The sequence below is a fragment of the Elgaria multicarinata genome, chromosome 1 (genome assembly GCF_023053635.1).
Source record: "Elgaria multicarinata webbii isolate HBS135686 ecotype San Diego chromosome 1, rElgMul1.1.pri, whole genome shotgun sequence".
In the NCBI taxonomy this organism is placed as follows: Eukaryota; Metazoa; Chordata; class Lepidosauria; order Squamata; family Anguidae; genus Elgaria; species Elgaria multicarinata.
The window spans coordinates 143,178,719-143,199,450 of NC_086171.1; the positions used below are offsets into that span (position 1 = coordinate 143,178,719).

The 20,732-nt window shown below is 43.2% G+C and overlaps 1 protein-coding gene across 1 annotated transcript in view; it reads left to right on the top strand.

Moving 5' to 3' along the window:
* LOC134406708 (cytochrome P450 2J2-like) overlaps positions 1-20,732 on the top strand; it is a 28,969-nt gene continuing 8,237 nt past the window's right edge. The window contains exons 1-6 of the mRNA XM_063138241.1: positions 1-221; positions 6,278-6,440; positions 9,178-9,327; positions 10,219-10,379; positions 11,897-12,073; positions 19,607-19,742. Coding sequence (XP_062994311.1) covers positions 21-221; positions 6,278-6,440; positions 9,178-9,327; positions 10,219-10,379; positions 11,897-12,073; positions 19,607-19,742 — 988 coding nt within the window. The 5' untranslated portion in view covers positions 1-20. The remainder of the gene's footprint in view (positions 222-6,277; positions 6,441-9,177; positions 9,328-10,218; positions 10,380-11,896; positions 12,074-19,606; positions 19,743-20,732) is intronic.

Sequence of the window (20,732 nt, forward strand, 5' to 3'; positions counted from 1 at the left end):
AAGACTAGTAGAGTGTGAAGATGCTGTTCCACTTACCTGCTGTCCTCCAAGGGGGTTTGTCTCTACAGGTGGTTCTGGTGTTCCTGGCTACCTTTCTACTCATTGCTGATTACATAAAACGGAGGCGCCCAAGGGATTTTCCTCCAGGGCCTGTGCCTCTTCCTTTTCTGGGCAATCTTCTGTATTTTGATACCAAGAAACCTCATCTTGCTTTACAAAAGGTAAGGATAAGAACAGGGGATTAGAGTTTGGTTGAAATTAATAGAAAGGTTTTGATGGTACGACTAGTTTGGCAATGGAACTAATTGCCTAGGGATGAGATTTTAAGGAAAATGCTAGACAGCTATCTTGTGGGAATGCTCTAAAGCATAATTCCTGCACCAAGCTGGGGGTTGATCTAGATGGCCCACAAGACCCCCTTCAAATCCGTGATTCTATGAAATCCTGACTTTACAAAAGGAGCTCCTTCCCTCCACAGAGTTCCTCATAGGCTAGAAGAGTGGCTACTTTGGGTCTCCAAGGTGTAGATCCATTCACTTTGAAATAGCTTGAACTGCATAATCCAAAACCCTACACATACAAAGGTTTTTAGTATGATATATTGACGATAACCATCATATTTACATGACATGAGTTGTTCTTGTTACTAGGGCTGTGCTCTGCTCCGTTTCGGGTCATAGAAGTGGGAGCAGCGTGACCCAATTGGGTCGGGGGCAGTGGAGCACATGGAGTGGTTCGCTCATTTGCAGAGCGCTCCACATCTTTTTGGAGCTCCATCCGCCATTTTGGACTTTTTTTCATAGGATTGCATTGGGTGAAAAATCACCTACAACTTCTTTGTTTTTAAAGTTAGATCCCTGAAACTTACTGTGCTTAGAGATTGATCATTGGGGGGCATTTGTGTTGATTTTCAGGATTTTTTATCTTGCGGTTTGCTTGGAATTAATTTTTATTGAATGCTTAAAAGTGGGAGGGGGGAACCTTTTTTCCCCAGAGTTGACAGACAGGTTCATTTCCCAATTGTAATAAGCGATCAGCCCATGTGAAGCATCCTCCAATCCCAATGTTGGAAGGGGGAATAAGCAAAAAGGGATTCTTTGTAACTTTTCTTTCTTTGTCTTTGGCTTGGAGTTTTTCAGTGTGTAGTGGATTGGTGAAGCCGTAACCCGAGCAAACTCACACACACAACCTTAAATAATATACAAAGTAAAATAACAGATAGGCAACACAGCACTGCAATGTACCCACAATAACCTTGGTGAACAACTGATTAGAAGTGGTCCAAGTGAATGATGTGCTGTACCGTATGTGGACATGCCCAGGGCCCACTGCCCTTGGGGGTAATCAGAACCCCCCCAAAGGGGAACCAGTGGAAACCAATGAGTTGTAGAAGTTGATGAGTAATGTGGCTTCTCAAAGGCAGGTACTGTACCTAGACAGGACCAGCCAAACAACTGAGAGGTGGTGGCACAGTTCACTGGGCACGTCCACTTTCCCATACTGATAAAAGTCAGTCAGCCTTTTTTGTTCTATAGTAATAATAATAATAGTTGTTGTTGTTGTTGTTGTTGTTGTTGTTTAATAATGGCTGTGTAGTCAATCAACTCTGAAGCAAGGAGCACAAAGCTTTACTGTTGTCCCGCTAGCCTCCTATTATTTATGGGATACAAAGGCATCTCTCTGTGCTGTTCCCACCTCACAGGGCCGGCTTTTGTTTCTGCCTTTGAATGGCCTGGAAACAATCCTTGGCTCACTGACTTGTGCCTGCAGACAGTGGCGGCACTAGAGAAAAAAAATCGGGGGGGGGGCACAGCAGGGGCAAAGTACATTTCTAGGTGGGCAGCTGCGCCCCACATATTAAGGTCTCCAAAGAAAAATAATGGTATATCTCACACTATAACTGCCATCCTAAACATATATTCGGAAATAAAACATTTATTGATTTAGTTGTGTGTTTTTTAAATAGCATGTATTAGCTAAATTCAAATTGCATTAAGCGAAAAGGCTTTTAAACAAGGTAGTCAAATATATAAGCATTTCCTTGACATACAGATTAAACAGAAAGAACGCTTTCTTTAGAAAACAGTTACTTTTCAACCAGTGCAGGTGGAAACAGAAAGGTAGACTCTTAGTGTAAGAAAAGTAAGAGCAAACTGTGGGCCCTGTACACCTAGGCAAACCCAGTATATGTTGTTGTGTGGTTATATAATGCCTATTTTCTTTGATATGTTCTTTATGAAGATCACTTAATTGCACTAAAACTGAGCCTCCTTTGGATTTCTGTGGTTTTTGGGTAACTCTCCCGTGCCACCTTACAGGCTTAGAACCATAGAATAGTAGAGTTGGAAGGGGCCTATTAGGCCATTGAGTCCAACCCCCTGCTCAATGCAGGAATCCGCCCTAAAGCATACCTGACAGATGGTTGTCCAGCTGCCTATTGAATGCCTCTAGTGTGGGAGAGCCCACAACCTCCATAGGTAACTGATTCCATTGTTGTACTGCTCTAACAGTCAGGAAGTTTTTCCTGATGTCCAGCTGGAATCTGGCTTCCTGTAACTTCAGCCCATTATTCCGTGTCCTGCACTCTGGGAGGATCGAGAAGAGATCCTGGCCCTCCTCTGTGTGACAACCTTTTAAGTATTTGAAGAGTGCTATCATGTCTCCCCTCCATCTTCTCTTCTCCAGGCTAAACATGCCCAGTTCTTTCAGTCTCTCTTCACAGGGCTTTTTTTCCAGACCCCTGATCATCCTGGTTGCCCGCCTCTGAACACACTCCAGTTTGTCTGCATCCTTCTTGAATTGTGGAGCCCAGAACTGGACACAATACTCTAGATGAGGCCTGACCAGGGCCGAATAGAGAGGAACCAGTACCTCATGTGATTTGGAAGCTATAGTTCTATTAATGCAGCCCAAAATAGCATTGGCCTTTTTTGCAGCCATGTCACGCTGTTGGCTCATATTCAGCTTGTGATCTACAACAATTCCAAGGTCCTTCTCGTTTTTAGTATTGCTGAGCCAAGTATCCCCCATCTTGTAACTGCATTTGGTTTCTATTTCCTAGGTGTAGAACTTGGCATTTATCCCTATTAAATTTCAGTCTGTTGTTTTCACTTTGAAGTTTGTTTCTGTCTTCCAGGGTATTAGCTATCCCACCCAATTTTGTGTCATCTGCAAATTGATAAGCATTCCCTGTACCTCCTCATCCAAATCATTAATAAAAATGTTGAAGAGCACTGGGCCCAGGACTGAGCCCTGTGGTACCCCACTCGTTACCTCCCCCCAGTTTGAGAAGGTTCTGTTAATAAGCACTCTTTGAGTCCGATTCTGTAGCCAACTGTGAATCCACCTAATAGTTGTTCCATCTAGCCCACTTTTAGCTAGTTTGTTAATCAGAATATCATGGGGCTTTGTCGACTGCACTTCTGTTATGCAGCTTCAATCCAATAGCTTTTTTCCAGTTGTTGTACCCTTTGTGAGTAAATGAATTTTCAGCAATACAGGGATCTTTTCCAGAGAAATGGTGACAAACAAAGCAAAACACAGCATTTTGTATTACACTGTATTCTAACCAAGAATAGCATTTGTACCATGCTGGGTTGAAATGTCTCCATGACGATTGGCCATATTTTATTGATGGATAACTTTTTAGCACTGTCTGAATTGGACTTTCTTCTTGAGACTGTGCAATGTCACTTTATTTATTTATTTATTTATTTATTACATTTTTTACCGCCCAATAGCAGAAGCTCTCTGGGCAGTTCACAAAAATTAAAACCACAAAAAACATCCAACAGGTTAAAAACACAATTACAAAATACAGTATAAAAAGCGCAACCAGGATAAAACCACACAGCAAAGTTGATTATAAGATTAAAATACAGAGTTAAAACAGTAAAATTTAAATTTAAGTTAAAATTAAGTGTTAAAATACTGAGTGAATAAAAAGGTCTTCAGCTGGCGACGAAAGCAGTACAGTGTAGGCGCCAGGCAGACCTCTCTGGGGAGCTCGTGCCACAGCGGAGAAAGCGCCACTTGGAACAGGTAACTTTTTAAAAAAAAAACGATGGGAGGCATTAACTCAACCCCTAAACAAGCATCTGGCAACTCTGAAACACTTTCGTCTTCAGAATTATCTATTTCAGAAATATCAGACTCACTACTACTGCTAGATAATTCCTCCTCCTAGTCAAGTTCTGGTTCAGTTAAGTCTTCCCAAGGAACTCTGTGTTTCTGTGACATTAGACTTTTTCCTAAGTTTTGCTTGGCTTGTGAAGTAGTAGTCTAAAGATCTAAAAGACAATGTTTTTGAAGATGTTGCTCCTGATGAAGCTGAGTTTTTTTTATTACAATCCATTGCCTTTATAACATGTAATTAAAGAAATGAGGCATTGAATACGGTGAGATAAATTGATGAGTAAATGTTGTGAGCAAATTCTCACAATTTACTCTTGCACTGTGAGTGAATTCTCACCACCTCCACCCCATTCCTGTCTTAATGCTCTGAGAAGAAAAAAGGAAGATGTGGAGAAGGTACAGATTAATTCTTTCCTCCCCCTCTCATTTTTCCTGGCCAACTATAATGAGACAAAAAGGAAGAGCTCCATGGAATAACCAGTATTCTTCTAGCTGTCTGGTTGCTGGTGCTAGAGTATAGTTTGGAGAACTGCCAAAAATAAGTTTAGGCATCAGGGGTTTTAAGTGTGATGCAGTTATGAGGGCCCCCATCCCAAACCTCAATTACCTAACCCTAATTGATGGGGCAGAAAGTGGGTTCATTGGAGACAGAGCCAAGGGGGTCACCACCCTCCTAGAAACCTCTCTAGAATAACACAGAGAAAGCAGTTTGTGGCAGAGCCCACTTAAGTTCCGTGTGTTCATTTTGGAAGCGTTTAACCTGAGAGGAAGATTCTTATTTAGGTTTATCTTTAAATATTCCCCCCAAATCAGGGCATTATCTGATTTCCTTCAAAATTGAGATGAATAAGGATCTATGTGGAAGCTCTCATGGTGCCCAGTTGCATGTGTGTATCTGGAAAAATACATGCATTTCTGTAAATAGAGGGAAACATTTAAATATTCCCCAAAACTCAGGGGATTGGATTTCCATCAAAATGGGCATGAATAAGGATCTATTTAGAAGCTATCATGGTGCCCATTTTGATGTTTCTAACTTGAAAACTAACAAAGTTATAGGCATATGACATTTTCAATGCAAGTCAATTGCGGGGGGTGGGGTAAGCGGAGCTCCAGATCCAGATTTGCCGTGGAGCAGAGCGGAACAGAGGCGGATCATCCCAAAGTGGAGCGGATCCAATCCAAAAGTTGTGGATCAGGATCCGGAGCGGATCGGGGAGTCCATGCACAGCCCTACTTGTTACTTTAATTCATATGCCTCTTTTCCCCAGGAATATGCTCAAAGAGGGTCAGATCCACAACTTCAGAATACACCAATGCAATAAACATTCTAGTAAAAATTATTGTGAACATAAGAGTTGATCCAGAAGAGAATTCAGGTGTGAGGGGTGGACACAGAAATCTTGTACTGCCAATAGTATGTTCCTTTCACTGGCAGAAGGATAATTCTGGATCCAAGCCAATAGAATCAGTCAAAACAAACAATTCATTTCCATAATAATGTTGTAGCCTTTTATCTCATTCCAAAATAAGTGGTCTTCATTTGTAAAACGTATTATCAATTGGTAACCTTTTATCAGTTGTTAAAGTACATATATAATATAACTGGCAAGCAGATCTTCAAAAGTGCCAAGTGCAAGCAATAGCAAACAGATTTCTTGCAGCCTACGCCGGTGGAACTCTTTCATACTCCAGAGCATCCAAGAACAATGGAGACCAGGGTCAGGGACTTCTGCAGTGAGTTAATGCTTAATCTCTTCCTGTGTGCTCTTCATGTCCTTGCTGCCATTTGTCTCCAGAGGTACTACTTCTGAACATAGAGAATCCATTTTTACTCATTTGATATGCATATTCCACAAATTTGTCTGCTGTTCTCTAAAAGCCATCTAAACCTGTGGCAGTGAATTCCATGAGTAAATTCTTTTCAATGTAAATAAATAATTCCTTTCATCTGTTTTGAAAGCTCCCTTGGAAGTTGCGATTGTAGAATTCATAGGCTTTGTTCATATAGGTTTTCTTGAGACCATATTATTTAATGGCAATGAAAGTTACCCTTTCTGCATACAGGCATTCTATGAGCAACAAATAGATATTAATCTGAAATGTATCCAGTTTTTTACATTCTTCCTTATCTTCCATCCAGCTTAGAGAAAAATATGGCAATATCTTCAGCATACAGTTTGGAAAGAAGCAATTTGTGGTTGTGAATGGGCTGCATCTAGTGAAGGAAGCCCTTGTCCATCAAGGGGAAAATTTTTTAGATCGTCCAAAAGTTCCTCTCATGCATGAAGAATTTGGGTCATTTGGTGAGTTTCTTTTAATAAGGTCCAATTCCTTGGATTTCTTTTTCCAGGTAGCATGAATTGTGTAAACCTTTGGATTACCTTCCCCAACCTGGTGCACTTCAAATGTGTTAGACTAGAACTCCCACCATCCCCAGCTGGTATGGGCTGCCAGTTGGGTATGATATGAGCTGTAGTTCAGCTTATAATTCTTGGACTGTAGAGATAGTGAAAGATTGCACAATAGCAATTATTATCCTTTGCCTAAACATTTGATTTCTTATGCAATAAGTCCTGGAAATCCAAAAATATTGGTTGCTTTCACACTTGCCTTTTTTATATATAGAATTGCCAATATTTTGTAAATGGATCTCCCCTACTGCAATGGGATGATTTCCCTTCCTCCTGTCCTCTTCATATTTATTTATTTATTTATTACATTTCTATACCGCCCAATAGCCAAAGCTCTCTGGGCGGTTCACAAAAATTAAAATCATAGTAAGACAACCAACAGGTTAAAAGCACAAATACAAAATACAATATAGAAAGCACAACCAGAATAAAAACCACACAGCAAAATTGATATAAAATTAAAATACACAGTTAAAACAGTAAAATTAAAATTAAAATTAAGTGTTAAAATACTGGGAGAATAAAAAGGTCTTCAGCTGGTGACGAAAGGAGTACAGTGTAGGCGCCTGGCGGACCTCTCTGGGGAGCTCATTCCATAACCGGGGTGCCACAGCGGAGAAAGCCCTCCTCCTAGTAGCCACCTGCCTTACTTCCTTTGGCAGGGGCTCACGGAGAAGGGCCCCTGTAGATGACTTTCAGGTCCGGGCAGGTACATATGGGAGAAGGTGTTCCTTCAAATCATCCTCTCCTCCTCCAACCACCATCCCTCCCCAAACTGTGCTCAGGAAGGTTCCCCATCCCCAAATAGCAGATTGTTATAGCAGGAAAGCAGAAAGGGAATTGTCCCTCTCCTGGTTCCACTGATGGAAGCAGCTCCATCATTAGGGATGAGCACGTCCATCCATTTCAGTTTCTCATTAACCCAATCCCAAATATATTCCAAAATTTGAGATTTTTTTTCAGTTTTAACTTCAGTTAGTCCCATTTCTGGGGATTTTTTTAAAAAATGTTTGCATATTTCTCCTAAGACATTGCTTTTATTTACTATTTTGGCCAATATACACACATTTGTAAGCTGATACACATTTTCGCCAATTCACATTGGTTTTGGCCATACACAGGTTTGTAAGCATTTTCTTCCTACAATAAACTTTGGAAGATCACTTTCAGTAATATATACATTTTTGAGTACATTTTAAAAATTTCCCTAATATGCACATTTGTTCTTTGGAGAACTCCACTGCAAAATTCAAAGAAATGCAAATTTTGGATAACTGACTTTTGCTTTGCATATTGGTTCAATAGTGTAAAATGAGGTAAGTTGTTTGTATTAAAATATGAGCCAAACGAATCTCTCCACTATCCCTAACATCAGTGGGGAAAACTGAACTACATCCTTTGTTCCTTAGTGGGAGAAGCATGATGGAACATGTGCTTTGCATGCATAAAGTCACGGCACCATCCTGTCACTACCACGGCTGCTAATGCAGTCCCTCATACACCCAGCCACCCATATTTTTTGTACTTGGCAATTGTAGTGTATCTTTCTCCTCCTTCTCTGGACAGCCCATCAGTAACCATCTAGCCAAGCCTGCAGGGCCTATGTACAATATGAAAAGTATGTTTTGAACATACATTTTAGTAGCAGTAATCTGAACCATACAGATGGTCCCTTTGCAGCAGAGGGGGGCGCTCAGCCAATGAGGGCACAGACACGACGTAAAGATTGCCCATCTTTGATTGTGTGTGGGGTGTCACAGTGGCTACAGACTTGGCCATGGCACTACTTTTCGTGGGCAGAGTTGGGTGGGCAAAAAGGAAGATGAGGAGGATGGCAGTACCTGGGGTAGGGATGGGTCCTTCTGTGTTTCTGGTGCCTTGGGAGCTGCACACCCACACTGTCCTATGATGCCTGATCTGTGTAGAAGCAATTCATGGGGAATCTCAATTTTAATCCCATTGCCAGCTAATTGCAAGTAGCAGCGCTAAGCAGCTTTACAGTGGCCCTGTTCAGACAACAAACTAAACCATGCTGCTTAACCACAAAAAGGTTAACGGAATGCTTAACCATGATTAACGGTGTCATCTGACAAACGTTTCACCTAATCATTTGCCCCGTTAACCACATTACTTAACCGCAAAAGGGTTAAAAGCGTTGTCTGTAAGCATTCCGCATGTGGTTAGCATTAACCACAGCTGAACATGGTTAAGCTAAGCACAAAGCCCAGAGTGTCATCTGAACCAGGCCACAGAAGTTCTATACATATCTGTCTACTCAGAAGTATTGATTTCAATGGCATTTACTTCCAGGTAAATGTATATAGGATTGCAGCTTTATAGTTTTAGAAACAGTTTTTAAAAGATATGAATCATATGACCTTTTACCTATTCCCAGTTTCCAAAATGAATGAAATTAATTTAGTATAAAATTAATTTTGCATTAAAAACCAATCCCAAGCAGCAAAACACAGAAAAAGCAGCAACAGTAGCAGCAAAATCAGAATAGTAAGAGCAGAACGAAGGGCAACCAGATAAAATCCACTAACAAACTGTAATCTTCACAAAAGTCCTTACAGACATGTGTCAAATTAGCCATCTTTCCAATGTAATGACAACTCTTCCCATCTAGGATTGGTCTCCTCCAACGGACTTAGCTGGAAACAACAAAGACGATTTGCCTTATCAACGCTCAGAAACTTTGGTTTGGGCAAAAGAAGTTTAGAAGAACGAATACAGGAGGAGAGCAGATACTTAACGGATGCAATTGAAGAGGAGAAAGGTGAGAACTCATGTGGTGATGATGTTTCAGCAGCTAGTTTGATGCAGAAGCTCAAAAATATTTTAACTTGGTTAGTGCTCTAGTTCTGACTGAGCTGGGACTACCCCACGAGTTGGTAAATGTCAGTTGAAAGCTTCACACAGATGCATATCCCTTCTGATGCATGGAACTTTGGCTGACCTGGAAAGTCATGTGGGAGTGTCGACTGGTGTGGAACTCCTTTTGTACCCTGAAGGCTATAGTTGCATCCAAAAGATTATGATGTTCCCTCCTCCACCAACACCCTCTCAACATTCTGAGCATTGTGTTATAAATTTCCATAGGCTTTTATTAGCAAATAAAAAATATTTTAAAGAATTTTTTAAAAAAACAAATTTCATTCTACCAACAACAGTGGAAGGGGAATAAGACAACAGCAATCTCAAAAATATGGAGGCTGTCATGATTTTATAAATGGTGGGCCCAAAGGGTTGCCAACACATTTTTTCAAGAACACTTTTGCACAACTGAGTGTTGTTTTCTCTTTTTTCTGTTAACTGTTCTTTTTCTCTCAGTCTTCCTGAAAGATTGCCCTCCTGCTGCAGAGTAATGGCTGAAGCATGCTGGGAAAAGTAGACATTTTTTCTGTCTAAACATACATAGGATTGTGCCCTGAAATATAAAGGAGAAAGATGCTTTCTTGACAAAACAAATGTGCAGAATTCCACATGCATAACTATTAACAGTACAGTCCTATGCTACTCAAGTTTTAATTACTGGATTTGTTAATGCTTTAGTTAATGCTTTGTTTTATTCAAATGTCCCACCACTTCCCCTATGTTATATTTTTGTTAAATGAGACCCATAATAATAATGATTCTAATATTTCTTCTGCCATCTTTTTCTCTCCAGGGCAACCGTTTGACCCTCACCTTCAGATTAATAATGCCGTTTCGAATATCATCTGTTCCATTACTTTTGGGGACCGCTTTGATTACCATGACAGTCATTTCCAGAAGTTATTACACTTGCTTGATAAGACAATGCAGCTTCAAACAAGTATTTGGAGCCAGGTATGGAAACTATCTAATGGGCAACCTCATCCAAATCTTTTTTCCACTGACTAAAACATTCTTCTCTCGCACATCTCTGATGGATTTTCTTCAGACATTTTTCCTATTGTGTCAAGTCCCCTATTCAGGCAATTGAGGGTGACAGTAAAGATGTATGGGTCGGAGTGTGTATATTTTCAATAAAGGACTGAGCGCTAAAAAGATAAAAACATGTGTTATAGCACATTTAAGGCTTCCAGGTGGGGAATCTCTTGTTTTTATTCTGTTGTTTTTATGTTTCTGAACGTTTTTAAATTTTGTATACTTTTTAATGTTTACTGTTTTAACTTTTGTGAACCGCCCAGAGAGTTTCAGCTGTGGGGCGGTATATAAATGTAATGAATAAATAAATAAATAAAATAAATCATGAGATCATTTACTCAAGAGGCAGGTGGACAACCATTTGTCAGTGATGCTTTAAGGTGGATTTCTGCATTGAGCATGGGGCTGGTCAATGGCCCTATAGGCCCCTTTCAACTGTACTATTCTGTGATTGTATGCCAGAAGACAATTTTCTAACATGCTAGCTTTTCACAGAGAAGAATTTGGATTTGGGGCGGGGCAGGGAGAAGTACCCTATACTGCCACTCTGCTCCCATTGTTTCTAGTGTACCAGCAGGGCCCACTATGGGCACATCCTAAAGCAAAGTAAGAAATGAGTAGAAACGCTTTTGTATGAAACAGGACAAAACAGTGGAGCTCCCCTCTGGGCAGACCTGCCACATTCTGGAAATAAGCATTTCAGCTCATTTCTGTTTGCTTAAAGGTCTATTAGAGTCATGCTGCATTAGCAATGAATACTGCCCATTTTTTACACAGGGTATATTCAAGCACTTGATCCTAGAATATTATGTAGCTATATAATAATGGACATTTTGAGCATGTTTATAAATTTCATAGAATCAAAGAATAGTAGAGCTGGAAGGGGCCTATAAGGCCATCAAGTCAAACCCCCTGCTCAAACCCCCTGCTCACCTTAAAGCATCCCTGACAGATGGCTGTCTAGCTGCGTCTTGAATGCCTCTAGTGTGGGAGAGCCCACAACCTCCCTAGGTAACTGGTTCCATTGTTGTACTGCCCTAACAGTCGGAATCTGGCTTCCTGTAACTTTCATGTCCTGAATTCTGGGATGATTGAGAAGAGATCCTCAAGCTGTGCTCCTCAAGTCATATTATAACTAAGGAGTTGTGAATTCACCATGGGGATACCATTTTAAATGGCATCCCAGTGGTGACTATGAAATGTGCTCAGTCACTAGTGCATACAATCCTTTCAACTGTGGCAGGATCTACACTACTGCTTTATAAAATTATTGACAACTGTTGGAGCCCAGGATACATTACATATATCATTTTCAAAATGCTTTCAAAGTGTCATATGTTGCTTGGTGTAGATCTGCCCTATGTTTTGTGAGGTTTAGTAGATGTTCAATTCCCCCCTCCTAAACACAATATAATTGTAGTGTTTGTTTCCCCCAGCTATATAATGTCTTTCCAGCCCTCGTGAAACGCTTACCAGGACCCCATCAGACCTTTATTAAAAACTGGAGACAGATCAAATCATTTGTGAGAGACATAATTGAAAAGCACAAGGAAGACCGGAACCCACTGGAACCCAGAGATTTCATTGATGCGTATCTAAATGAAATGGCCAAGGTAATTAACAAAATCAGGGGCAGGGTGGAATTACTGTATTTTCTGGCATATAAGACTACTTTTTAACCCAGGAAAATCTTCTCAAAAGTTGGGGGTTGTCTTATACGCCCATTCGTTTTATACGCCGGAAAATACGGTAGTTGCTTTATTTTATTTTATTTATTTATTTATAGTATTTTTATCCCCACCTTAGCCAAAAAGGCTCCCAGAGCAGCTTACAACCAATCAGTAAAGAAGACAGTCTTTACACATGCTTGATTTTTAGGAGAAAAAGACAGAGGCACAATGTAAACAAAATGACTAATTGATTTGTCCAAATAGTCTCCTGTGGTTTACCTCCACATTAGCCCTATTCAGGCATTCTGAAAGTGTGTCATTTAAACACATGAGGAGGGGAGCATGTTAGTTCTGCCTTTCTCCATCATTGCTTTTGTTATTCTATAGATTTGGAGGGGGACTGTCTGAAGTAGAGAGCTCCTTCTATCCATGGGGGTTCTCTACACAATCTGTATAGTGTGGAGAATCCCATGGATAGAAAAGGCTCTCCATTTCAGACAGTCACTCTCTACACGCATTGGGCAATGAGGCCGAGGATGGAGTGGGCGAAGGTTGGAGGGTCCCTCTCACTGTGTAAAACACACACTTCAGAATGCCTGGATAGGGCTGGAGTTCCCATTGATTCTGTAGGAATTCAGTCAAATGAGTGAGGGGTCTGTGCACATGAAATAGTGTTTTCCATGGGGTGGGATTTCTGCACTTGTCCACTGCCAATATTGCTGGAATCACAGCAGCATGTGAGTTAAATGCACGTGTGCATATCTTGCAAGCTAGCTGGTGGTGTCGGGGGTTAACTGAACCCTCCATCTGCTAGTCTGTTGAGATAGTGTACACATGGCTGTTAATTTTGGTGTTTTGCTAGCTTGGAGTTTGTTCCCTTTCCCCATATTAAAAAAAATCAATGTATTCATTAGTAAAGTTTTCTGGTGCGTTGTAGTTTAGCTGCATGTTCAAATTTCTGTCAAAGTAAATTTCACAACATGTCTGTTAGGGCCAACAGTTGACATGACAAAAGAAAAAGAAAAAAAGCATCGCTCTAGAGGCATCTTCCTTTACTTCTGCCAATCTTAATACAATCCCTCTGGGCATTGAAGTCCATTTCAGGAATTATTGGGAGGCTTTTCCCTTCCTTCATACTTATTCCCAGATTCAGTGATTCTCAAGGCTGTTAATTTGATTGTACAAGATCCTGAAGAGAGATCTTTACTCGCAATGTGATCAAGTGACAGTGATGGCTGATGTTGCAACTGTATTTATACTGAAAGCTTCACATGCTGCTAAATACTTCCCTTGCTCAGCTCCGTCCATTTTCTTCTGCTGCCCCTTACGCCTGGAACGCTCTTCCAGAACATTTGGGAACTACAACTTCAATCGCAGCTTTTAAAGCTCAACTAAAAAATGCAGGTTGCTTACCTGTAACTGTAGTTCTTCGAGTGGTCATCTATGCATTCACACATATGGGCTTTGCGCCTGCGCAGAGACCAGACCGGAACCTTCTATAGCTGAGTGGAACGTTTTTGGCGGGAACCCCTCCCCCACGCTACCGTGCATGTCCATGGGGTTCCCGCCCTTACCTCAGTTTACAGGAGTCCGACATTGTGCCCCCATAAACATGAGTGTAAATAAAATAAAGTACATTCCACATATAACTGTGTCATCTATAAGTCTCACACCACCAAGTGGGGATGGTGGGTGGGTTGTGTGAATGCATAGATGACCACTCGAAGAACTACAGTTACAGGTAAGCAACCTGCATTTCTTCTTCGTGGTCTCTATGCATCACACATATGGGCGAGTAGCAAGCTGACATATATTTGGAGGTGGGTTGGTGCATCATCTGAAGATCTCCAAGAGCACTGTCCTTCAAATGAGCAGTCCTGCCTCGCACAGGTGCCCAAACTGTAGTGCCTAACAAACGTGGATGGAGTGGACCACGTTGCAGCTCTACAAACTTCTGTCAAAGGAACACCTCTGCCGAAAGCCACAGATGTTGCGACGGCTCTGGTAGAATGAGCTGTCACAGGTTTCACCAGCTCTAGTTTAGAGATAGAGTAGGCAAGTTCAATTGTCTCTACAATCCAGCATGACAGACGCCGGCATGAAACAGGGAGTCCCTTATAAGGCTCCCCATAACAAATAAACAATTGCTTTGTTGTTGTTTTTTGTTTGTTGTTTGTTTGTTTGTTTGTTTTTAAATTCCCTGTCCTAGCCTTGTAAAAGGCAAGAGTTCTCCTTACATCAAGTGTATGTAAAGCAGACTCTACAGGTGATGTAGGATTCGGAAAGAAAGCTGGTAGAGTGATATATTGGGACAGATGAAAGGTTGACACTACCTTAGACAAGAAGGCAGGGTCTGTGCGTAACACAACCTTATCCTTGTGAAAGATAGTGTAAGGAGCAACTATCTTGAGAGCTCTAAGCTCACTTGCACGTCTAGCAGAAGTGATGGCTACTAAAAAGACAGTATTGAATGTTAGAAGCCTAAGGTCAGATAAGGCCATGGGCTCGAAGGGCTTCTTTGTCAATGCCTGTAACAACACTGATAGGCTCCATGGTGGAACGATACTCTTTACTGTCGGTATCATATTTTTAAACCCTTTTAAAAATTTCCTCGATGTTGGATGCACAAAAAGTGTAAAACCATCCATGCCTCGATGAAAGACGTAATAGCCACTAAGTGAACTCTGATGAAGTGAGTTCGAGTCCCTGCTGATAAAGTGTCAGTAGGTATTTGAGGATTAACGCTAAAGGGCAAGATTCAGGTGCTTGATCGTTTTCCAAGGCAAAAGTTTGAAATCTTTGCCACTTTGCCACATAAGATTTTCTTGTTGAAGGCTTTAGTGATGCCAAAAATATATGGTCTACAGTTAAATCTTTGATACGAGAGGAGGAGTGGATGATATTCTCCATGCCGTCATCTTGAGGGTCGACGGGTTTGCGTGTCGAACCCTGCCCTGGTGTCGAGACAACAGTGTCGGTATCGGCGGGAGTCTGATGTAATTCCCGTCCGACAGTCGAAGGGCGTGGGAGAACCACGTCTGTCGAGGCCACCATGGTGTGATAAGGATGCAGTCCGACCTGTCCGACTGGATTTTGGCCAGCACCTTCGTCAACAGTGGAAACAGAGGAAAGATGTAAAGAAGATTTCCTTTCCAGGTTCTGGTGAAAGCATCTCCTAGCGAGTGCTTTCCTCTTCCTGCTCTGCTGCAGAACCTGGAACAAGCTGCGTTTTCTTCAGTAGCGAAGACATCGACAGCAGGGAGGCTCCAGTACCGAAAGAGAACGTCTCTTACTTCGGTATCGAGCTCCCATTCGTGGTCGACGTGGAAAGACCTGCTGAGGGCGTCCGCGATGATGTTTTCATTGCCCGCTACATGGGTCGCCGTCAGGTGAGTATTTCTCTTTATGCACCAATTCCAAATCCTGAGTGCCGATTGATTCAGAGGATGAGACCTTGTCCCACCTTGTCTGTTGATGTACGCCACTACTGTGGTGTTGTCTGTTGCGATCAGGACGATTCAGCCCTCGATCAATTGTGAAAAAGTTCTTATTGCCTTCTCCACCGCTAGCAGTTCTAGGTGGTAGATATGATGTTCCCTCTGGGAAGGAGGCCAACGGCCCTGAGTTGTGAGGGAGTCGCAGTGTGCTCCCCATCTGATCAACGATGCATCCGTCGTGATCGTTACCAAAGGAGTGTTTCGAAGATCGCAAGTTCTTAAAACCCAGGCTTGCAATATTCTCATTCTGAGTCTTGCAAACCTGATGACTGCATCAAGCCTAATAGCCTCTGAATTGTCCATGCCGAAACCTTTCGGCGGCTCTCAGTAGCGATGGATAAATCTTGAAGGGTGCTCGCTCTAGCTGAGGGCAGGTATGCTCTCCCATCTCGAGACGATAGGGTTACCCCTATAAAGTCGAGCTTCTGATGTGAGGTCAAGATGGATTTCTCCTCGTTGACCCACAAACCCAACAAGTCCAACAAGTTGAGGGTGGTTGAAATGTCGTTCTGGAGCTTGCAACTGCTGTCCGCTACCAGAAGCCAATCGTCCAAGTGTAGGAGCTGCAGAATAAAAGTAACCGTTGTCATACGGAACTTCCTTGGAATGATGAATTTGTTTAACTGCTTTAAGTCCATGATCGGCCGAAGACCTCATATTTCTTCGGGACCGTGAAGTAGCGCGAGAAAAAAACCCTGGTTGAGTTCCTCTGCGGGTACGGGAGAGATGGCTCTCTTCGATAGCAGAGGTCTGTACCTCCGGAAGCAGAGGAAGGGATGGCGCCGTTACTTTCACCCCCGAAGAAGGAGGAAGGACATCGAGCTCGATGGCATACCCCGAGTTGATGATAGTGAGCACGCAGGAGTCTGATGTTATTGACTGCCATTGATGGTAATGGGGAAAGGGAGGTGGACGTGGGACAAAGAAGTCAAACTCGCTGCTTCTTGGTGAAGTCAGGCTGACGCTTGTCTTGTTGAAATGTAGACTGATATGGCCGCTTACTCTGGAGTTGTTGTTGTTGCTGCTCTGTTGGCTTTGATAGTAGGGCCGCTGCTGTTGTTGTTGAGCAGGCGGTCTTGTTCACCGTCTCAGCTTGTATTGGGCAGGCTGAGCAGAGAAACTTATTTTCTTGGCTGTTGTGCAAGCCTTGTATATAGAGTCCAAGGTCTTGTCCGTCTTGCTATTAAACAAGCCCTCGCCATCGTAAGGCATGTTCTCAATCCTGGCTTTGGTGTCATGAGCCAGATTAGCGGAGCGGAGCCAAGCATGTCTCCTCAAGGACACGGGTCCCATCATCGACTTGGAATGGCAGTCAACTTGGTGTCGCGCTGTCGACACTTGCTGCCTGGCTATGGCTGAAGCTTCACTTTGGAAGACTCGTGCCCGCTCTTTTTTGTCCTCTGGGAGATGTTCACATAGTGATCCTATTTTCTCCCAGAGGAAGAGCTGGTATCGTGCCATGGTAGCCTCGTAGGCTGATGCCCAAAGAAGCAGAGGAGTAAATCCTCCGGCCCGTAAGGTCCAACTTTCTGCCCTCTCTGTCCACGGGTGCAGAATGTGCCTTCTGTAAGTGGCCTTGAGCCGACTCCCTACGATCGAATTAAGTTTGGGATGTTGGACCAGAAACTGTACATTTTCTTCTTAGACTCGATAGAGGGTCTCTAGCCTTTACGATGTGGCTTGAGTCATAGCCGGTGTTTTCCAAAATAATTGAGCCATTTGCTTTAAAGCATGTGGTGCTGGATCACCAGTCCTAATGCCTGAGCCATTCTAAGCATATGGTCAGAAGATCTGACCATATCGTCGGAAGGGGAAGAAGGGTCGTTGTCATGAACCTCATCTTATGGTGAAGGCATCGATGGAGTAGCCGACAACCCCAATTCAGAATCCGATGAATAATTTTCTTCAGGCAAGGATACTGTAACCACCTGGAGGTATACATGCTCCGTCGGTATCGTGGTAACCGCGGCAGTCGATGCCGATGGCTGTGTACGGTGTCGAGGCGTCGACACCGTGGACATTGGTGGGCGGGCGGTGGAGGCAGCGGTAGATGACACATGCTCCGTCGGTATCGTGGTAACCGTGGCAGTCGATGCCGATGGCTGCGTACGGTGTCGAGGCGTCGACACCGTGGACATTGGTGGGCGGGCGGTGGAGGCAGCGGTAGATGACGCACCCTCGATGTAAGCGAAGGGTGCGCATAATACTCTTCTTGAGGGTACTGGTGGTCACCCTGGAAGTGGGCGATATCGATCCCATTCATAGTCGCCACATACTGATTGGGGATAAGAGTATTGAGAAGCTCCTTCCCATTGACGCCTTGGAATGTGCCTTGGTGAAGGCGGTAGAGGGATTAGTCCTTGAACCTCTCACAGCCTGGTAGGCTCTCGGAAAGAGGCCGCTGAAACCGAATCCCGCAACTCGCCCTCCGATAGACTGGGAGGGTGTGTCGGTACCGTAGCCATCGGTAGCGGCTGGAATCTCGATACCGAGGGAGGCCTCGGTATCGAAGCGGTCGGTATGGCAGGAGGAGTAGAGTGACTCCTAGCCGGTTCCGCCGCTCCATTTCCGAAGAAGATTTGGGAGTCCGGGCCTTTTTTGGAGATTTTCCTGGCCGCGGAACTCGCCAGTGACCGTCCAGGCGTTAGGGGTATCTGAGCCCTATTAGCCGCTCTGGAATATTCAGGCACCTCAGTGCAACGGTCATCAACGGACTTACTGGCTGCCGTTTTGTCGATCGTCGAAGATTGGGAGTCCGGGCCTTTTTGTAGATTTTCCTGGCCGTGGAACTCACCAGTGACCGTCCAGGCGTTAGGGGTATCTGAGCCCTATTAGCCGCTCTGGAATATTCAGGCACCTCAGTGCAACGGTCATCAACGGACTTACTGGCTGCCGTTTTGTCGATCGTCGAAGATTGGGAGTCCGGGCCTTTTTGGAGATTTTCCTGGCCGCGGAACTCACCAGTGACCGTCCAGGCGTTAGGGGTATCTGAGCCCTATTAGCCGCTCTGGAATTCTCAGGCACCTCAGTGCAACGGTCATCAACGGTCTTACTGGCTGCCGTTTTGTCGGTAACGGACTTACTGGCTGCCGTTTTGTCGGTAACGGACTTACTGGCTGCCGTTTTGTCGGTAACGGACTTACTGACTGCCGTTTTATCCATAGTAGGAGCCTCCGTGGCTCTGAGAGCTTTTTCCCCCCAAGCTGGAGGGAAGTTGTCAGCTCTGCTTTTCCTCATTTGTTTTGTAAACGACATGCAATGATGGCAGGCCTCAACGATATGGCCTTAGTACAAACAAAGGACACAGAGGGAGTGTCCGTCACTTCAACTGCCATACAGGCCTCACGCGACCGAAGTCGCTGAGGAAAAATATCTACAATAATTTTTTTTTTTTTTTTTTTTAATATAAGAAAAGTAGTAAGAAGAGTCTTAGAAAAAGATCGAAAAACGAAGAAGATCGTAAAAGAGAAAATAAAGTTAATAAGAAAAACGCTAGAGGTTCGGTTAAACAGGTCTGTGCACAATGGCGGACGACGAAGAACTGAGGTAAGGGCGGGAACCCCATGGACATGCACGGTAGCGTGGGGGAGGGGTTCCCGCCAAAAACGTTCCACTCAGCTATAGAAGGTTCCGGTCTGGTCTCTGCGCAGGCGCAAAGCCCATATGTGTGATGCATAGAGACCACGAAGAAGAACTTTTCTTTTTCCTAAAGCTTTTAAAACTTGATGTTGTGCAGACTTTATACTGTTAGTTTTACCCTACCCTGTGCCTGCTTACCCTACCCTGTGCCTGTTTGCATTCTCTTCCCCTCCTTATTGCTTTACTATGATTTTATTAGATTGTAAGCCTATGCGGCAGAGTCTTGCTATTTACTGTTTTACTCTGTACAGCACCATGTACATTGATGGTGCTATATAAATAAATAAATAATAATAATAATAATAATAATAATAATAATAATAAATATTCTTTTTCTAAGGAGGACGTTGCTTCCAGTTTCCATGATGAAAACCTCTTACACTCAGCATTGGATCTGTTTTTTGCTGGAACTGAAACAACTTCCACAACACTGCGCTGGGCTTTGCTGTACATGGCCATTCATCCAGAAATTCAAGGTAGAATAGCATTTTCTTCTTCTTTTCCCTTACTGTTTTTAAATGAATATAATGCCATACTGTAATGTTTCAGTATTAAATGACTTTAGTCTCAATAATTACAGAAAATAGGTAATTTCAGTGCAGCAAATAGAAGTGGGTCTTGGGGATTCGGGAGCAAAGATACATTGTTTCATCATCTGCATCAGTGACGAAATTTCCTAAAGCTCCCTGAGGTCCTCATTGAAATATTTCTGGTGTCTCTACCTATAAAGCAGAAAGTATGTGTATGTTGCATATGTCCCAAAATATTTACTCACTTCCACATATGGTACTGCTTTAATGCTGTTCTCCCAGACAGGTCTTTGTGTACACGGATCAGAAAAAATCTGAAAACATGAACTTTGGGGTTTTAAGCATTTTTAAAGAATTTAATAAAAACTTAGGTTTACACCTACAGTTCTCAGCATGCCTTGGGCAGAACTCCCAGCATGCCTTGGGTGGGAGGCCAGATTTACTGGCTTTTGGTGGCCGTTGTGATCCCTAAATTCAGTCAACCCAATTCCACATAAAAGAAATCAAGCCACATAAATGGGCTGTATCCATTTGCAGTGACTCCTCTCACCTGCCATGTGTGGTTTTAAAATCATAATCCACTTGGCACTTAAAAGCCATTAATGCAGTCACTAGGCAAGCCTGCCTGGGGAAAAGAAATCATAAAGTAGGGTGCTACAACTAAGAAGGCCTGCTCTCCCACCACACCTCAGATGTGCTCAAAGATTAACATGTTATTCAGGGAGCTAGGCGTGGGCTTACAACTCCCAGCGTGCCATGGGAGGAATGGTTGTCAGGCTTTGGCGGCCATCATCTGGAAGTAGGTCGCCATCCTGAGCCTGAAAGGAGAGCACCTAGGCCCAGCTGGAGCAGAAGGGAAGGAAGTTGCAGCTCTGGGCCCGTCACCAACGGCAACGACCAAGCTACCCCTGAGCCAGTCAGCCAGCTTCCTCAATG